This window comes from Takifugu rubripes, chromosome 4 (assembly GCF_901000725.2).
Source record: "Takifugu rubripes chromosome 4, fTakRub1.2, whole genome shotgun sequence".
Lineage (NCBI taxonomy): Eukaryota > Metazoa > Chordata > Actinopteri > Tetraodontiformes > Tetraodontidae > Takifugu > Takifugu rubripes.
Window position 1 is genome coordinate 13,872,348 of NC_042288.1, and position 20,801 is coordinate 13,893,148.

The following is a 20,801-nucleotide window of genomic DNA, read 5'->3' on the forward strand; positions in this document are numbered from 1 at the left end:
ACCGTCGGGTTGTTAAAGTTCAGGCCTGGCTCCTTGTTACGGCTCCCTGACATCTCGCCGCAGGCCTGACTACAATCGCCACTGTTAATTGAAGCTGCTGTGGGGGGTTCTGGGTGCTTTTCTTTCAAACTGCCTGTTCCTCGCTGGGTTTCGGACCTCAGGCTCGGCGGAGGCTCGGTGAGGAAATAAGTTCCAGTGTGGGAAAAAATAGCCGACTTGTTTACACGACTTTAAGTTGGGCGATGCTTTATCAGCAACCGATCAATAGAGGTAACATTTCCATTTCAAAAAAATGTGTGACGTTGGCTTCGCCCACGCTCCGCGGAGGCCGTCTACGTGTCCTCCATCTTCATAATCTCTTTCATGTTGCAAATCTTTTGTTGTACTCTTCATCAAGAGCTGCTCTGAGCAATTACATTAGGTGAGACTGACTCCGGGGCTTCTATTACTGTTTAATAGGCTTAGTTGATCAATGTTTCTCAGGGAGCCAATCATTTCCAGAGGTATGACGGAATTATAATCAATGATTTCTAAAGTAAGTCATTAGCATTTAAAAAGGAAAATACAGGCACCTATAGGCTGATGCTAATCCATAAGGGGGAAAGGAGGGTTTCTTCCTTCAGTGTCTATAAGGATTTGCTCCCTTTTTGCAATTATTAACACTGAAAGCTAAAGAATCCACATTGGTTTATATGCATTGTGTAGATCCATCAAGTCCCAGTGAGCCAAGCGGTGAAAAAGTTTCTCAGTAGCTTCGAGCATTTCACTTTTATTGACGAGTATTCTTCAAACACACTGGCTACCTGCAGCTGTTGCTGTCCAAAAACGGGGATTAACTCCAAGAAATACCGATTACGGTTAAACAGGTCGTTCGTAAAAACACCTTACAGCTTCTAATCTGTCACTGTTTTGTGATTTCTGGCCACTCGTCTACGTTTTCGGTCATCTAGCAGGTCAGTCTTGATCATTTCACGCTGAATTCTGGCTCTCAGTCGGACGTGATGATCTCAGTCTGGATGAAAATTGGTTAACATGGGTAACATGGGTAACCGTGCACACTTCTACCATCGTCCCATCCATTAAAATCTTGTTCTTCATATCCAAACACTGCAGCTGGGAAGCACTTTCTTAATTACCTTATTTGCTCCCTGGTAAATGTTCCTGTATACAGTATAATTATAATCAGCCCACCGCTCTCTTTATACAATTTATTACAAAAGCCTACATTTCAGTAGGAAAAATGACGTATTTACGTCTTCAGGGAGGTCAATCGTTCATTTATTTAATTATTTGGGGGGGGTTAGACTACTCAGATGCACGGCCCGTCATTGTTGTGTCTTTTGTACTAACACAACCTTAAATCATCCCATTCGGACCACGCTGCCAAAAGTAAAGCAACTTTTTAACAACTGCAGTTGTGCAAGTCTCATCTTTCCCGACCAGATCCACGCAACATTCGACGGGACGGCGAACTTTTCCCAGCGTGGCGTCGGAGCATCGCTCTCGTAGCATCTTTGTCCCCTTCGCGGGTCACAAAGAAGGCAAACACAGCTCAGAATACATTTGTCTAATTTTAGAAACAATCACAATACTTTGGGTAACTTTTCTTCTTTTTTTAACAAAGGACACTGTGGATCAATAGCATGTTATATCCATGACCCCCCCTTCCCAACTCCCTCTTCCCTTCCCCTCTTCTCCTCTGTGGCTTTCCGAAGGCTTACACATTTTTTTTTCCTTTTCATTTTCCTGTCTTTTCTTTTTCAGGTGGCTCAGGAGGGTGGGAGGGCAGGGAAGGAGGGAGGGAGGGTGCTGCTACAAGGGCACGTTAGCGAGAAACAAATCCGAGAGTTTACCTGCATGTCTGCTCTGTTGTCTGTTAATAATCCCGAAGGAGGAAACCGCTGCACTGTCACTAGTCGTGTGTAGAGTAACGGAGTTACAAATAACGTGTGTGGTCTTTGTTTCTAGCCATTTCCTGCTTCAAACATTTAAAAAAAGAAAGTCAACAAGTATGTAATGAGCTCATGTTTCAGCCTAGCTTTCACATCAACCTCTATTTTGTCCCATAGAATATGGAATGATCGGACAGCATACAGTAAAAAGTCAGCGGCCGAGATCAGTTCATGACACAAAGGCCCTGCAGGAGCAAGCTGAGTCTGCTAAATTTATGGCACAAACTGGTAATATAATAGTCATGTTTCTTTATTTCCTGAACTAAACTTAATTTCTTCATGCATGCTCTCTCCTGTACTGCACCTTTTAAGTGGAAATGTTCTGCATTATTCCTTTTATTTTCCATTCATTCCTGCAACATATGAAATAGGAAGATAAAGTTCCCATCTTCTATCAGTATTTACTTTGAATTTGGAAGGTAATTGGGTTCTGTGGGTCTATTTGTTTTATTGTCACACAGCGAGCTGGCGACTGGATTACTCATACACTCCAGTCATGGAACATTAATTAAGCAGTCGTTCTAAGCTAAAGCACTGATGTATTTAATCATTTCCTCCAAGACTTGATAAATTAAATGTCATTTGGTTTAAAAAATTAAAATAAAACACCCTTCAGTCAAAAGCAGAAGGCTAAAGGTTCAGTTGATTAGACGTTAAACTGTTGAAAATTAGATTATCTATTGGAACGTATTTTCATAAAATCCATCAGTAGCCAGACAGGAAAGCCTTTGTTTTGCAAAATCACCAAAACAGAGCTTTAGTCACTGGTTGGGTTGGTTAGAAGTAGCTGCAGGTGTCTTTGCTCATTTCTTTCCTCATTTTTGCCTCATTTTTGCCTCATTTTTGCCTCATTTTTTCCCCTCATGTTCCATTTGAACGACGTTTGCAGTGTAAAACTCATTCCATCACCGCTCTGATTCCAACACGCCCGTATGAGCATTAACATGTAATTAACATCACCGCCGCCTCCCCGCATCACACACACACACACGCCGTAGCTGTGCTGTTTCCCTCTCTTTCTGTTGTTCCATCCTCACACAGTTTAATCTCCTCGAACTGCCTCATTTAACAGATTGATCCACCTTTCGGTCTGTTTTACGACGTGAAAAATTAAGATCAGGCTTTGGATTCTCATTGGGCTGAATCTATGCGCCCCTGCTGATAGGTGCTGGGAAACGACTCTCAAGTACATTACGCTCCAAACTGTAGCATAATTTGATGACTTCCCATCACATAAATGTATTCGGAGCTGCAATTGAATCTGTTCCTAATAAAGTAATCCGCTAATGCACCAAGCTGCGCAGACATTTAATGCTTCACCTGAGGGTTTAACAAATCAGACGTTCATTATTGGGTGAATATTCTGACGCTCTGATGTAGGAGCTTCTATTTATTTGTCATCACTCCCCCCCCCCAGACACACACACACATAGACACACACACACACACAAACATTTATTTATTTGGGCCAATGTGGTTTTAGATATCAGCTCACCATCTATTCCACCATCCCAGTGATGTTTCCTCTTACAGGTTATTCACATGGATGTGACCCCCCCACCCCCAAAAAAAAGCCTTATTATCATGTTCTATTTATTCTGTATGATTAGAATTCCTTATTTTCACCTCTTCTCGTGCAATGATCACGACATTGTGACTTATTCCTCCATAGCTGAGGGGCTATTCTGACTTTGTTGACCAATCAGGGTCAAAAGTTAGAAATAAAAGGAGGAATGCACCCGAAAGCCAAGTTCTTCCAACTTTATGGGCAGAATCCACCCTGATTCAGCCTGAAACTGCACCAGAGCAAGCACAGAAGTGGCTCTGAAGAGCAGGATAGAATCAGCTAACTTCCCCCATTCCTTTGTATTCTTCGGAGTTGGCTCGCTATAGATTGAATATGAATAATGCATGTTCAACGATACATAATTTACTGCACTGACGTCAAGGAAACAAGGAGGTTTTCTGCAGCTGGAGGGACATCCATATGTCAGCCTTCTTTCTAAACTAACACTCATGAAAATTCCATCGTATTCTCCTCTGATGTCATCTTTCTTGCATGCCCCCGTGTTCTTATTAAGATTTTATTTGTTTACGGAGGTTCGGGTTGGTTTTTTTTTACATTCCTTTAAAATGCATGAGTTATTTTTTAGTCATGAGTGAAAGAGATAGATGTTGCCCTCCACAAAACATAATGCTTCATTCTACGCCATGAGCTGTGTCTTCGCTGTGGTCTTTGCATGGACGCACACTTAACTTCACACCCACAAACATGATTTGAACGCTCAAAGCAACGACCTGCCGCTGTAAAACTTCACTTAAACGCCTCAAAAAGCCTCGCTACTTCAGCGCCGCCACAGGTTTTTGCAAATCATTGTCAAGCCTCGTTACAGTTGTATCACATACAACTCCGACCTCGGTCGCATTAGCGATTAATGCTAAAGAATCAGTCTAATCGCGCCGCAGTTGACGGACCTGACCAGTGTTTTTGGGGGCGATCTCTCGCACATCTAGGAAAATTAGCTTTTAAATGAAGTTTTACAGTATATGCAGTAAACATGCCCCCCCTTGTTTCTCTAAAACCCCCGCTACACCCTGGGGTGACCCACGCTAAGCCCCCCTTTTCACATTTTTTACTAAACCCCACCAGCCTTGCCCCGACTGCCCCAGCCCCGCGTCCCCCCCACCCCCCCACCCCTCCGGGACCGTATTGCTGCATTTAACTAGTGTCACCCTTCTCCCACACAGGTGAATCAGGTGCAGAGGAGTGGTCCCAGTGGAGCTCATGCTCTGTAACATGCGGTCAAGGGTCGCAGGTGCGAACAAGAACATGTGTCTCACCATATGGAACGCACTGCAGCGGCCCTTTAAGAGAATCAAGGGTTTGCAATAACACTGCCCCTTGTCCAGGTAGTGTTAGCCGCAGATTCTTCAATATCAATGTGTTGTTGTGTTTTAACAAGCTTTCTACTATTATTGTTATCCCAATGTGTCTATCTGAGAATGTTTGGGTGTCGTCATTCCAGGTATTAATATCCACAATCTATTGCTCTGATGATGTTTTGTGATCTTTTGTTTTATTTTGTTGTGTTTGTTATTTCATTATCATTATCTTGTGTTTTCCATATCATTTGTCCGTGAAAGGCAATTCATCAGCGGCGATAGGGGCTTAAGGCGGCCGCGTGCTCGCAGAGATACTGACATTGTCAGCTTCGCTTCCTTGAAGGTCACCCACGCGTTCTGAAAAAGCTTCCCTCAGACACGGATTTGGTACACAACAGCAGACCAGATGCGTCACAGGCAGTCAGGCGTCATCAGATGACTTTTATTTTTCCCGCCGATAGCTGCCTGCTGTCTTTCCAGGCCGCTGGTGGGTTTAGGGAGCCGATTCCGGTTTGGAACGGAGGTCGCGGTGTTTAGCGGTGCTGCGAAGTGTAATGCTAATGAGACAGCAACTCAGGCTACATCCCCTGACTCTGATTTACGACCCACTGCACTTCATTTTTTGATGACGGCCCGTTGTAAGTGGCGAGCGGGTCGGTACCGAGCCACTGGCTAACTGTGCTAAGAGCTACGGAGAGTAGTGCTTGTGGGAATCTTCGGCGGCCATTAATGCGGACTCAGACGGTACTAAAGCTCACGATTTGCCCGACATAAAAGTGACGCAGCCTGATTTTCAGGTACACACATTCATTAGCATGCAAAAGAAGGCAAAACCAGGACAAACGAGGCGACGCAGGCGAATAGATTATTGCCTTTGGTGAACCACAAGACCTGCAGATAAGGATTCATCTCCTGGCTAATTTTGAGCGCAATACTTTCTGTCAGGAATCAGAGCTGCAAGCGTCATCTCTAACGGATGTACAAGCGTGGGATAAATTTAAAATAAAACTGACCTTTCTGCCATGTGTCTTATTATTATATATTCGTACAGACAGTTAAAAACGGAGATAAGAGGCGTGTTTTGGGTTTTTTATGGCTTAACTGCAACAGTTCGAGATTGATTTATTTGTTTTTTTTTATTTTGATTCCTTGAAACTTCTGCACTCGGATCATGATTTATTTGGTATCTTTAAAGAAATGCAACTGACAGAAGGGGGGGGGGGGGGGGGGGGGGCATGTGGCGTGATGCCTCGTTAAGAAGCGAGTCTATATCTAATATCCTGCCCCGGCAGACAGATCAATAGGCTGCCTTCAACTTGTCTGTGAGCCTCAAGGGGGAAAAAAAACCTGACGGTAGTTTGTGTAGTTTGAAGCCTCATCTCATAGTTACGGTGAACACTTGGAAACCTATCATTGCACCTATCATTAAAAAAACCACCGTAAGATTCCTTAACCAAGCCTCAGGAAACCCGTTTAATAGTGCAGGACTTCATGGCTGTTGACTGTGAGATGCAAAGTAATTATCAGTTATCAGTATTGTTTGAGAGAAGACTCACATATTTTGCCTCAACCCAGATGTTTCTGTTTCTATATAACATGAATTTAATGTAATAAATGAAGTATCATCCAGACAATGGACCTAATGAAACTAGTGTCCTTGTCGACTCTATTTTCTTAGTCTGAGGCGTGGACGACTCGGTAGCCCCGTGGTTTCCATTCACGAGTCCAGCAAACAGCCTTGTTGCAGAAAGAGACGGCCACAAAAGAATGAATAGCAACACAGTCTGGGTCATTTTGAACACGTGACAGGTTGAAAAAGGTAAAACCCCACTGAAACGATGAGCGGGCAGCAAACTCCCAGCCTTCCGCAGATTAAGGGAAGACATTCTTGGCAAACGCGCTTCGGCACCAGCGGCACAATATGGCCGCTCTCGGTTATCCCTCTAAATCATGGCCGCCGTTCAGAGGGAACGCGCACAGAGGCGCGGAATCCTGTTCCATCATTCCTCGCTGAGATGTGAGCGCCTGCTTTGAACCGGAATTTTAGCACATTTTAGCTTTAGTCGCCATTGGACACTTTGCTGAGAGCATCAAAGCGGCGCGTCAGAGGCAGGGCCGTGACAGACGGCGGCTCCCTGGCCTGATCCCAAACCCCAACGCCTCTACAGAGACTCCGCTATTGTAGTGCCTTTAAGCACATAAACAACAAACATGCTTAAAAGTGCAAAAATACAGCAAAAGCCCAGACCCATAGGTTTCCTCTATTCTGTACAGGATCAAAGTTGATAAAACTGGATTTAGAATTTTCCTATACTCAACTTCGGGTTCTAAATCGCACCAGAAAGTGTTGAATGTTCCATATTTTCTTATACTTTCACACTAATTAAATGCACTTGCTTCCAAATGGTTCTCCTTCACATTTAATTTGTACAAAGACAGGTGGTTAGCACACATCATCTCAGGGTACCAACGGCTGAACACGGTCTTAGCCCAGATTTATTTTATAGTTCCGTGTCAGGTCCACTTTTATCCCGAGCGCTGAATCCAGGTCACGGCTGTCCGCACTGGGCAAAAGCGCAATAAAGGTGCAGAGCCACATTAACCTGGAGCTCCGCCGCGCCTCCGTGTCCAACCAGTAGAGAACGGACTGAAACGCAGCGCAGACGTCCCGCCAGCACCTTAAACGCCGCCGTTGCTGATCAATAAGCCGTACTTTGATATGTCTGTGCTCCTCCCGTCGCCCTTAGAGGTTTCCATCGTCCTTGTGTGCATGGTTTTTACACAAATTAAAACCTTTGAAGGCTCTGAGGAGACTGAAGCTACAGTGTCGGTGTGCTCCGTGTTTCATTTACATTAAGAGCCAACTGTTTCTGATTGCTTTTGCATTATTTATGGAAAACTGCAGTTTGTTATTGGGTGCTCAATGTAGTGGCAGGCAGAGACATGGATCAGGCCTGACGCCTTCTCTGTGCCCGCAGTGCACGGTGTGTGGGAGGAGTGGTCGCCGTGGAGCCTGTGCTCGTTCACGTGTGGCCGAGGTCACCGCACTAGGACTAGGATGTGTGCCCCTCCCCAGCACGGAGGCCGGGCCTGTGACGGACCCGAGACCCAGACTAAGCTTTGCAACATAGCCCTGTGCCCAGGTATCGTCTGACTCCCGGCGCGACGTCTCACACACACACACACACACGCAATCCCTCTCACGATTCAATCCCTCATCAGTTGCCATGGAGACGTTTTAATCATCGCTCAGACATGGTGAATTTGGGGCTTGGGGTGTGTTTCGAGAGCTCACACACTGCTGCAGCTGAGGAAACCCTGGCGAGCTGTAATACCAGTGTCAGAATCACTTTCTCCCAGATTTGATGATGGTCAGGATTCCTCTGTGGGTTTGTTTTTTTTCCTGTACTGTAAATGTTTGCTTTGCTCAAGCGTCAGAGTCAGTTCCGAAGCAGCCCTCCCCAGAAAGGCAGAACAGGAAGTCGCTGACGACCTGCCCTTTCTGCCCTTTGTGCCTTGATATATCCCTCAGCTGAATCCCAGGCTGTCCAATTCTCCTGAATGCAGCGCCGAGCTTTCATCCAACCTTTTATTTTTGTTGTCTCCACAAAAGTCCGGCAATCTTAATACCCCCCATTTCTGTCTGCCATCTTTTTCCACGCTGGTTGGGTTGCGGTTGGCGCCTCAGTGGACGGACAATGGCAGGAGTGGAGCTCTTGGAGCGATTGCTCAGTGACCTGTGCCAACGGCACTCAGCAGAGGACCAGGCAGTGCTCGGCAGCCGCCCATGGGGGATCTGAATGTCGCGGTCACTGGGCAGAAAGCAGAGAGTGCCATAATCCTGACTGCACAGGTAAAACCCAGAGCCTCTTCACTCCATATCCACTTTGATGTCTAAATATGTCAGGATCGTTTTTGCTGAATGGCACGCGGGCAGACGCGACACGCCCCATATTGTCATTTTGATTATTATAAATAAGCCGCGTCGCGAAGAAGTAGATTTATGGTTCGGGTCTGGTTTTATTGAGCCGATATCCCTGCCACCGGAAGCAAAGCCCTGCCGTAGGAATGGAGAATGATGGTTTCCAAACCATGCTCCATCAATTGGATTTGTGGAATCCAGTTAGATATACTGTGTGCTTTTCCCATAATTCAGGGTTAGCTGTCCAAACTGCCTGTCAACATCACAGATGCATTAGAGGCTTGAAGATGTCAGCTTAGCCGTCTCCGCCAGGCTTTGAATTGTCTCATCGCGCGGCGGGCCTGCACATTCTCACAATATCCTGATGCAGTTCTCCCAACATGGCTGTTTCTCCCTAATCCCGGTTCTACTGGTGTATCTGTTCTCGCTCTCTTGACTATTTTTGCATGTGAAACTGTCGCGCTAGCTGTGAGCCTGCAACCTCCAAGGATGCTTCCATACTCTGATGTCGTGCTGGCGAGTAACTAGGAACGCGGTGTTGTCGTCCGCCTCACGCGGAGCCGAAGCGTCGTGCAATTTATCCATTTAATGAGCCCGGCCTGCTTTGCAATTCTTATTTGATTTCAAGGTGAGAGATCAAACAATAGCGGGACAAACGCGGTCGGAGCCATCATTTAGCGCATCAGCCGGCGTGTCCGCGGCTGCTTTGTCTCGCTTTGTTGAGGCAGAGTTCAAAGGGAGCTCGGGAAAAAAAGAAGAAAAAAGCTCTTCCTGAAAGGCAGCGAGCTAGTTCGGGAATAAAACAAAGGCTACAGGAGACGAGGCCCCTCTAGGATTTGCACCCATGTTGTAGAGCTTCAGCAGGAACGCAGCTCGTGTGCTTCGGTCGTCTCCCTCTCCTGTGGATGCAGCCCTGACAGAGGTTAGTTGTAGGACACGAACTGGCCCCGCATGTGTATCGGAGGGGCTAAGCGGAGGTTAAAACCAGCGCGGGGTGCCCTTCCTGCTCCCAGTGCTGTAACCTTGTGGCACTGGTTTCCACGAGGGCGAGTGATTTACTCCAGCGCTGTAGGGGAACGTGTGCGTTTTGGCATCTGATGCACATTTTAACCGTGTTTATTACAGGGACATAAAACAAACTGCTGCATTTGGAGACTTCAACATTCATTATTTGCCTCACAAACAAGACAAATAATCTCAGCTCGCCGGCGGGCCATAAATCACGTATTCTCCCGCCAATTACGCGAAAATGTTAACATTGCATTAAAACTACCAACTCAAATCTCCATGGAAACGACGACGACCTTCCATGTTCACCAAGGCGAAGACATCAAGAATTGGTGACAATATGGCCGTTTGATTTGTGACTCTGTTGCAGCCAACGGCCAGTGGAACCCCTGGGGCCCGTGGAGCGGCTGCTCTAAGTCCTGCGATGGCGGGTGGCAGAGGCGAGCGCGGGTGTGTCAGGGGGCAGCGGTGACGGGGCAGCAGTGCGACGGCACCGGAGAGGAAGTCAGAAAGTGCAGCGACCAGCGGTGTCCAGGTGAGCGCCGGGATAATGAGGCTTCCCCCCGTAGATGAAAGCGAGGAGATAATGATCTCTTGGGGGTGGATGGCATGTCTCATTATGTAAGATCAGGCAGGACTAATGCGGGGGTCAGCTGTACGTACCAGCCTGAGTTCCAAGTCAAACCTGGAAATAACCCCTTTAAAGTGAGGATACCCTCGGAATGGGCTGTTTCTAAAAGAGGGCTCTTGTCATCACAGCTCAGTAACGGCATGCCGATTCCAACTAATCTGTTATTTACATACGTCCCGGCTCGTAACCAGGAGAAATCCTTGCATCAGGCTTTGTAATGCTAAATCGCTCTTTCCATTGACACGCATCGGCCCGCTCTCGTTCCCAGCACCCTATGAGATCTGTCCTGAGGACTACGCCGTGTCCATGGTGTGGAGACGGACGCCTTCGGGGGAGCTGGCCTTCAATAGGTGCCCGCCAAACGCCACAGGTACAGAACGGAGCTGTGTGTCATGTGATGCTCAGATCTGTGCTTGTTTTCCTTCCTGCGCCCTGAGACGGAGTTCTGCTGTATTCAGACATGATGGGGGGGCAAAGGTCGGCCTTATCCTCATGGTTCCTTTTTTTTTTCTTTTTTATTTGAATGCCACAGACCAGATGAGGTTTATACTATTTTTTACAATTCAAATGAAATCCGTGTTCGTCTTAAACCCAGTCTGAGTTATTGCGTCCGTATCAGTTTGAGTTCGAGCGGTGGACGGGACTGTGGGAGCGCGGCGTGAGAATAGAGCACCGAGGGTGCGTTGCGTGTTTACAGAGGCTTCAGTGGTGCTGACGGGGAGGAAAAAGAGGCGTTCAAACACATTCACGCTCTCCAATGGGGCAAAGTGCTCGGCTTCTGTGGTGAAAAGAGCGCCCTGGCGCTGGCGCTGGCGCTGGTGGTGGGTGGGGGGGTGGGTGGGGGGGTGCAAGCTCTGATAACATGGTCATGACGGTTTGCTGTTGCCGGAGGTCACTTTGCAACAAGAGCAGGACGAGGTTTCATTTTCAGCGCTGTCTCGCTCGAATCGGCCTTCACATCCTGAAATGAAGCAGTGGAAAACCAGAAAAGGCAAAAACGGCGTATGGACAGCACGTCGACGTTAGCGTTAGACGCCAACGCTTCGGGCGCCGCTCGGGGATCCAGAAGACGCCTTTTTGTCGTCTGGTCCGTTTGTCTCCTGCGTCCGCTCCCAGACGGCATGTGCTCGTGTTCGGAGTGACGGTTCGTCACTTACGTTTTCACACCCTTTGCGGCGCTACCAGCAGCTAGCCGCTACAGGCCCGTTGTCGTGAGGTCCAGGAATGGCACGGAGCACAAGTACGGATCAATGGAACACAGATTCCTGACACCTTTCTGTTGTCGACGATGATTTCAATGTGTTTATTTTTACAGTTTCCTGAGGAAAATCCATTCGTTGTTGCGCTGGCAGCGACGCGTCGCCACGAATGATGAACATTAACAACCCAGAACATTATTTTAGGGCCTTTCATGGACACATCCAACATTCTCTCTTTCAGCGGTGCCACTTTCTGTCATGTTGCAATAAATCAGCGCTGATTTGCTTCCGAGTTTGTTTTGTTTATCAGACTTAGTGGACTTTAATAAATCACAAAGACATTTCAAGTGAAACAGCCGCAGATGCAACGGTGTCGCTGTTCGAGGAAAACTGGATAGAACATAATGTATGGTTCATTTTATGGTTCCAGACAAGTTAATAAACACGACACAGACAGATGGCACGTTAAAAGGACAGCAGAAACAGGAGTCTGCGCCATGTTTCTTGCATTAAAAGTATCAATCGCCGTTCCAGCATCAGCAATTTTAGAGCTCCCATTGTGAAAAAGTGTGTGAAATCCAGAGGTCATGACCTTTGCCCCCCCACTTGAATCAAATCACGCAAAAATTCCAGTTCAGACCTCATTTTTTAGCCGCCTCAGACGTGTAATTGCCTCCGAGAGCCGTAAACAAAGATGAAATATTGATCACTGAAGGGGACAAAATAGTCGCATTAAAAGCAGAGGAGCTGATCGGCCGAGGCGTCGGGGGCATCGCTGACAGCGGTAGTCACGGTCGCCATCAAGGTCATCACAGCCGCCCAGCGCCGGGGCGCCGGCGCCACCTCTCTCGCGTCGTCACAGATGACAACAGCCACCCGAGGCAGGAGCAGCAGAGGAGGCGAGGCGATGGATCCGTACAGGCAGCAGATGAGTCTGTGTCTGTCAGGCCGACGTCTTGAACAGAGGTCGTTTACGCACAGCTGTTTTTATACATTTGTTCGTTTTTTTATGTATGATCATCCACAATTAGGGTGTTGGCTTCATTTTTTATTACACCTCTTGGGTTTTATGCTAGTTGTGGTTGACATTGTCTTATCTATTGTAGGTTTAACTGATGGAAGGGTGGCACAAAACTGGACAGAATAGCCTCAAACACTGAATATACAGAATATTCCCGTGTTTATTAAGCATTTATTACTGGTTAGTACAGCGTTTGAGTTGTTTCATAAATATTCTACTATTCTGTTGGGTAGAAAGCAAAGAAAACCTCATCAAACTGCTTTAATTTAGAAAACTGGGACAAAAACATAATTCTGCTCATGGGGGACTTTAAATCTCCTTTTGAACAGCGTGACCTTCGACCTCTCTGCTGTTGTCACCCGTCACACACGCGCGCAGAGTTTAAAATGACCTTTGAGAATGTCAGAGCCAAGACATTAAAGCAGACCTCTAACTTCTGCTTTTTAATGCCACCATAAAAGAAAACGCACTCCTTCAGCCCGAGCGCCCGGAAGAATATTGGATATCCGATAAGAACGTCCAAATTTATGGTCCAAAACCTCAGCGGCGAGCGGCTAAAAGCCCAGGAGAAGTCATGTTTGGAGGACGCGCGAGGCTCACTTCAGTCTGAAGTCTCCAGGACTCTGCCGCTGCCCTGTGGGCCGCCTCCTGCGGCGCTGCATGGGCGCCCCCGGCCCGCCCGGCACTGCCTCCTGCGCTCGGCAGGATTGTAGCTGTGGAAGATGACGTGGGAGGTGTGGATCTTATCTCTGTCTGCCTCTGTGTGTTAGCATGTGAAAGACTGAGGAAGAACAAGAGGGTTGGTGCAAAGCGCCGGCGCCGGGGGAGATGTTTTGTGCCGTGGGAGCTTTCCTCGGCTCGTCGAGCACCTGTGCCTGAGCAGCGGGGTGGGGTTCGAGCTGCTCACCACCGGGTCGGCGGGACCGGGGAGGTGTGATGTGGGAACCCCTATGTGGGACATGTGCAATGATGTGGGCGGACGGTTGCGCTATTTCGGGAGACGCTGAAACGGCTGATAGTGGTCGCAGCATCGCTGCGCGTTGCATTATCGCGGCACGCGGAGCATTCAAAAGAGTGTTAAAACCTCGGGGACCTGAGCTCATCAGAGGAAGCCACCTCTGTTCAAACACTGCAGCACTTTCCCTCCAGACCTCTCTCTCTCCGTCTCTCTGTCCTCGTCTCTATTACGCCTCAATGCCGATGCAAAATTTAATGGCCGCCATCAAATTTTGAAGAGTAACAGAAATGGACAAAAAGGGGCTGAAGTATCAGTCTTCTGAAAAGAATCAATAATTCTGTCTCCACTTTCCTTTTTTGTCTTGCTCCTCTTCCTACATCCCTCTCCCCACACTCCAACACTTCCATCTGCCTCTCTTTTGGTCTTAATCCCACACACACACACGCACACACACACACACACACACACACCAATACTCTCGACATGCTTGCTTCCTCATCTCCCTTCTCATCCCTCTCTTGCTCCCCTCTGCTCTCAAAATCTCTCTCTCTCTCTGTCTTTCTATGTCTCTCTCTCCCTGTCTCTCTCTGCCTCTCTCTCTCTCCCTGTCTCTCTCTCTGTCTTTCTATGTCTCTCTCTCTCCCTGTCTCTCTCTCCCTGTCTCTCTCTCCCTGTCTCTCTCTCTGTCTTTCTATGTCTCTCTCTCCCTGTCTCGCTCTCCCTGTCTCTCTTTCTCTGTCTCACTCTCCCTGTCTCTCTCTCCCTGTCTCTCTCCCTGTCTCTCTCTCTATCTTTCTATGTCTCTCTCTCCCTGTCTCTCTCTGTCTCTCTCTCTCTGTCTCGCTCTCCCTGTCTCTCTCTCCCTGTCTCTCTCTCTGTCTTTCTATGTCTCGCTCTCCCTGTCTCTCTCCCTGTCTCTCTCTCCCTGTCTCTCGCTCTCCCTGTCTCTCTCTCCCTGTCTCTCTCTCCCTGTCTCTCTCTCCCTGTCTCGCTCTCCCTGTCTCTCTCTCCCTGTCTCTCTCTCTTCTACAGGCACCACCAGTCGACGCTGCTCTTTGGATCACCGTGGTATGGCCTTCTGGGAGCAGCCCAGCTATGCTCGATGCATAACAAATGAATTCAGATACTTGCAGCAATCAGTAGGTGCAACGTCAGCTCCCTCTCACAGCCTGTGTTTCCATCCCATCATCAATTACCCCCCCACACACACACCCACCTCCAGCTTACGTACACAGACACACACAAGGGCTGGCATTCTGACCATTTACTAGACAAACGTTGACAACTTCCAACCGGGGAGCAGATTAAATCAGCGGTGACGTCACTCTTCTCCGTTGGCTATTTGACTTCGGACGCATTCCGTGCACGTGTTCAATAACCTCTCTTGATGCGGCTGGTAGCGTCCCTGTCTTTCTCTCAAAAGTACCTGTTTGGGTGCCACGAACGCTCAAACACGTCTCGATTATTTCCCCACAGCCATATCATAATTACGTATTTGCGTGAATGGGCGAACTCTGACTCTGTGATCCAGTCGACGCCTCATTGCTGTGAAAGAACTCAGACAAGCTGAGATTAGCGCATTCAGAGCTGCACCTGTGCACTAGCGGCCGCAGACGTCCGTGTGCACCGATGTGAGACGCCAGTCCACCGTGCAGTTTCCGCCTAAATATGTGTCTTCTGCTCCAGTTAACCCGTTTATTCAAACGGGCTGATTTCCAAATCTCCGTGAGGAAGACTACGTTGTGGCCAGACGCTGATTTAAGTTGGGCCCTTTTTCCCGCTCCTGCACGCTTCATTTGCTCAGACAGTTTAGCTTTTTGCTGTGTCACAATCCTGCCCCACAGTTCTGTCCTCCCCCTTTTTTTGGAGGTTCAGGGGCACCTTGCTAAGGGCCAGCGGATGCTCGCGGGCGACGGGATGTCCCAGGTCACCAAAAACCTTCTTGACCTCACCCAAAGGAGGAACTTCTATGCTGGCGACCTGCTGTCGTCTGTGGAGATCCTTCGCAACGTGACGGAGACTTTCAAGCGGGCCAGCTACGAGCCATCCTCGGACGACGTACAGGTGAGTGTGCACGTAGAGGACGATCCGTAAGCGTCTTGAGAGAAAAGGCGCCGCGTGTCTAAGTCTGCACAAGGGGCGAGACCCTAAGCCCACAGCTCTGGTGTATCAGAAGATCTCGTCCACGTCCTAAGCTTTTTTTATCTCATCATGTTGGGGTTGGCAGCAGTCTTGATCCTCTTTATGTCAATAGGATGATGGAGATTATAGCTAAAGCTCCTCCTCCTTCACCAATAAGATAATTTATGTCCTCAGAGCAGTGTCATTCAAAGACACCTTCCTCGTGCCTCTTATCTGTGTAATAACAGGCTCCGCACCTGCTTTTCTAATATAAAATAATATTATTGTTGGCAAAAAACGGCTAGAATTCTTCTCTTTCATCAAACTTTTGTGCTATTTGATGTGTTGTCTCAATAAAAAGGGCATTTGAAAATTTCCTCTCGTCCCACATTACATAAGGCACTAAATTAGGAAATTAAAAGCAGATAAATAGCAACAGCATCTTAGCTAATTACACAAATGAAGGGATTTCAACATCTTCTTCTCTGTAATTTCAGAGAGAACTAAAAAACGTTGAGCATCATGCAACTGTTTCAATCAGCGCAACAATTAAACCCCAGAGATGATTCCATTTTTTTTTTCCTTTCCTGGAGTTTTCAGTTCTCATCTCTCTCTGCTATCCTTCTGCAGGAATAAAACCTAAACGTGCTCGCCATGGATGGGTGAGCGTTTAGCCATTTCCCAACCATAGAAAATCTAGGAGATGAGGAGAGCAGCCTGTCTCTGGATATTATGAGAGCTCTATGGCATGTGTGGGAAGATAGCAGAGCAGTCAGCCAGCCCACCCCCTCCCTGTGCCTCTGCGCTAATGCAGTGTTAAAGTGGGCACATTACCACCAGAGGGAGCATAAGCATTCAAGTAGAAAACAAGATAGCCTGTGTCAAGAGAGGGAGCCACTCCCTGAGGCATATTGTAGACCAGATGACATAACAAGGCTAAAGATCAGGCAGCGGGGGTCCTATTACTACTGCAGGCATGCACCCCAAGCACCCAAAGCAGAAGACAATTCACCAGGCTGCTTAAACATTCTCTTTCTCTCTTTTTGTCTTGATCACCTCAAAAAGGTTTAAAGGTTTTAACACTTTCCCATCACCAACCGTTACAGTCATTTTGTTAACGTGTCTCCATTTACCTATGAATGTATTCAGGCGCGTACGTGTGTCGGAGTGTTTGACGCAGTTTGTTTTCCTTCAATCTCCACAGAATTTCTTTCAAATCATCAGTAACCTGCTGGAGGAGGAGAACAAGGAGAAATGGGATGATGCGCAAAAGGTAAGCAGGGCGGCGTGCACGGCGATCATTGATGTTGCCTCATTAGCAGCTGGAGAGCCCGTTCAGGGCCCGTTCCCGTTGTGCCTCAATGGCAAAGGCTGTGCGTGAGATCACGTTGGACAGATCCCTCTGATGGCGGATCAGGTCAGTTCCTCCGAAGGCCACTTGGTGGCAGCAACACTGCCAACAGAAGCGACTCCCGCTGCACAGGCTTCGCCTCACCCAGCTGATCTAACAGGCTGGTTCCAGCGTAATGACCGAGTACAGCCCAGAGCCCTTTCTCCACGCTGTGCTGAACCGTGGAGGGTGTTTTTCTGGATGCATCCACTGTCCTCTATCATTTTCAGAGGCTGCGTTCGCGACAGCCTGAACTCTGGCTCTTCCAGACGCGGACAGGGATCCCATCTGTGATGATTGGGAGTCTGCGGAGGGCATCTCCACTGCCATCACCTCGGGTGGTATCTGAAGCCATCCGCGGTGTCACCTGCACTGACATGCAACTCAAACCTTGAAATCAGAGGGATATTTCTTTCTTTCCTTCCTTCTTTTATCTCAGTTTTTACTTCACCTGGCTGGATTTGAGCGGTTGAATCTCCATGAGCACCGCTCCTCACCTCAGGAGGGGGCTCAGATGTTCCCCCTCTGGTTGGATCAACCCCCCCAACTGCACAAATGACCAGTTTCACTCCTCAGAATCCTTCAAACACCGCAACACACAGACAGAAATAACGATCTAAACATTTGGCGCTCCTGAGGAGAAGCATTTGTTTGATTTTAATTGTTGCTGTAGTTACCAATGCGCCTCCAGGACAACACCGGGAGGGTGTTGGCGCCGCCTGATTATCTTTTCGCGCTCGCTGCCTTTTCCTGCATTAATGATCTCGGCTTTTATGCGACGCCCACTCGCGCGGTGCGTGGCGCGGACGATGAAAACACTTAAATGAAACACCTCACTGTGAGGTTGTTGCTGGCTGGGCGCAGAGATCACTATATATTCAGCTCCTGTCACTGTTACCATGGCAAGGAAAGGAAGAGCTCCACTGCAGCCATTTCCCCGCGCTGCCTTCACATCCGTTGCCATGGAGACCGGCCGAGCGAGCATGACTGCGCCGTGCGTCAGACGCCCCTGGAAGGGACGCCGTGATATTCCCCCCTCCCCGCCGTGGCTCTGGCTCTGCCGTGTCAGGGGCTCGCAGTTCGGGCACCGCTGATCCACTTGTCAAGATCGACTGCACGCACGTGCCTCCACGTGTGCGTGCGTGCCAAGGTGTCACCGAGGCGGGAAATACCTGCCGCGGGCATTTGCCACATGCCTAAAGTGGGGCGCTAATTGCCTGGTGGCTCTTGGAAGCCCTGTGAGCAGCCCAGAACGTATCAGCCGTGTATCAGTCGAAGACACGTGGGTTTAAATCTGGATGTGATGACGCCGCTCCGGTGTTACAGAGCTGGTTCTGCGGCGAGTGGGCGAGGCGGCGGGGGGGTCGTGTCTAACACGAGTAACACAGCTGCTCATCCAGAACGATTAGAGTCCAGTCAAAGGACAAAATCTCCTGCCCCGGAAATCAAAGCATCTTATTAGACCCCCCCCCCCCCCCAACCCATCAACCCCTCCACTGGCAGCCATGACCGCAGTCCGATCTTTTGAAGGTCACTTACTGGATTAGTTTTCCTTTGATTTATTGACTTGGAGGAGGCGGCTGATCCGACCAGCGGCATCGCCGGCCAGGCCGCGGCGCTTGGCTCCCCCCCCCCTCCGCCGTTCGTCTTCCCTCTCTGGGCGTCTATGTCTGTGAAGAATCGCACGCGCCCTGGCGATGGCGGCCTGGCAAGAGCTTCGAGAGGAGAAGCCAACTAACAAGTCTCCTTGTGTCGTGCCATGAATGTTTCAATTAAGGCCGCTGCTTCCTGTCTATTCTCTAGTTTCACTTCCTCGTTTGGATCAGCTGACTCATCTGCAGATCCAAACCGTTGTTGGTTGATAGATTTCAAAGTGCCATTTGAAAATAGTTCCCTTATAATTGTACATTTGCAAACACATCCCTGACCTCCTGACCCGCAGCCCTTCTGGGACGCGTGGCATCAGAAGCCTCTTTTCACCCTTTTTCTTTCTCCCACTTGTCCAGATCTATCCTGGGGCGGTGGAGCTCATGCAGGTCATCGAGGATTTTATCCACATCGTTGGACTGGGAATGAAAGATTTCCACAATGCCTACTTGATGACCGGGAACTTGGGTGAGAACCGGACAGTTTACTCGACTCAGACACGCAATGCACACGTTCTGCTGACCCCTCGTGTCAATGTTCCCCTTCATCATGCTCTATATACACGTAGGAAGTTGCTGAACATCAATATCATCAATTAAAATAGAGCTTGTGGTCTTGAAAACTCGGGTGGCACCTCTAGAAAGAGAGATTTATGGATTTCTGGGGGTAAAAAAACAGGAATGTGCTTATTTATTTGTCCCTTTACCGTTATTCAAAGGGCTAGAGGCTAATAATAGTTTATAGGTAAATCTGTATTTTATAGCAGCATTAAAAACAAGCTGCTCTTATTAAATGCGAGTGAATGAATTATTCATTCCCAGCAGCAGCTCCCAAACACCCTCCAGCCACCGGCGGTCCAAGGCAGCTCTTTGGCCAAATTTGCGGCGTCATTCTGCGGGAGGACGGCGCCACTTCCCTTTGAGGAAGGCGTGATGAGCGCCGCGGGCCCTGAGGCGGGCTGCGCGTTAACCACCCCCCCCCCACCCCCCCTGAAAAAAAAAACAGATCATCTGTCATCAGTCACCGGGAAAAACGTGCCGTGGGAGCATCTAATCAGAGAGTACGGAAGCTGGAGCGGGATTGTTTGCGTTCCCTGTCGCTGATCTCGGACAGGCGACGGCCCTCTTTTCAAACGGATCAAAGTAAATCTAAAAATAAACTAGAAAAAAACTCTGGATTTGAGTCCTTGAGCAATATTTTTCTCGCGGGCCGTTTCCGCTCCTGTCGTACCGCCTCTGGGATGATCCGAGGTCTCTGTTGGCATTTCATTTCTCAGTCAGCCGTAAACGCTGTCTTTCTGGATCGGAATAATAGAATTGCGCCATGATTTATTCATGAGCGCGAACGTGAGCCGGCACAGCTGCGCCGCTCGGCCTTTCCGCAGGAATGAAGTGGGGTTTCCTTGACAGTATCTAATATCTGACCCCGCCAAACACTGACACTCACGGGCTCTTCAGACTTTATTGTTCACGTAATGGCGAACACGTCGCCTGCATGAGCAACATACCAAACCTGCTCGATGAGCGCACCCATCAAAATGCCATTAGGAAACACCACCGGAGCCAATTAAGTGGCGGCCGGGTAGAAAAGGCCTTCTTTAATGGCGCCCAGCACAGATGTGATCGCACTTTTCCCCAGTTTCACAAGTGTCTGTGGGTTCTAATCATGGGCTAATTGCACTGACATTGTTGCTTCCTCTTTATTCGAGGCTGAAGCTCCAACACGACCTTCTGCTTCACAGATAACATCCTTGTCTGTTGCAAACTGACTCTCTAATGAGTGTTAAATGTTTTTAACAGACAAACTTAGGCGTGAAAGGAGCAATTTACTTCGGAATGCAGTTGTTTTTCTTAATAGTTAAGGTGGAATTCCTGAGCTACTATAAATATATTACACAGAAGACTTGCTACAAAGGTGAAATCAGCTGAGACAGGAAGTCTTTAGCATTTGGATCATGCGTGTGAAGTCTTGCAAAGTGGCGTTGCAATGATTTCATCTGTAATAAAATGTTTATTTTCAGAGCGTGAGAGAAGGTTTGATCCAGGAATTTACTAAGCAGGCCATGGAAA

The 20,801-nt window shown here is 48.3% G+C and overlaps 1 protein-coding gene across 8 annotated transcripts in view; it reads left to right on the forward strand.

Annotated features, from left to right (window-relative positions):
- adgrb3 (adhesion G protein-coupled receptor B3) overlaps positions 1-20,801 on the forward strand; it is a 76,809-nt gene that overhangs the window by 29,924 nt on the left and 26,084 nt on the right. For 4 of the 8 annotated variants that reach the window (XM_029835194.1, XM_029835193.1, XM_029835191.1 and 1 more), the window contains exons 3-12: positions 2,070-2,180; positions 4,701-4,862; positions 7,814-7,978; positions 8,524-8,688; positions 10,136-10,300; positions 10,665-10,766; positions 14,607-14,713; positions 15,441-15,638; positions 16,900-16,968; positions 19,092-19,200. In XM_029835194.1, coding sequence (XP_029691054.1) covers positions 2,070-2,180; positions 4,701-4,862; positions 7,814-7,978; positions 8,524-8,688; positions 10,136-10,300; positions 10,665-10,766; positions 14,607-14,713; positions 15,441-15,638; positions 16,900-16,968; positions 19,092-19,200 — 1,353 coding nt within the window. The remainder of the gene's footprint in view (positions 1-2,069; positions 2,181-4,700; positions 4,863-7,813; positions 7,979-8,523; positions 8,689-10,135; positions 10,301-10,664; positions 10,767-14,606; positions 14,714-15,440; positions 15,639-16,899; positions 16,969-19,091; positions 19,201-20,801) is intronic. The other 4 variants (XM_029835192.1, XM_029835189.1, XM_029835190.1 and 1 more) reach the window with 3 other exon arrangements.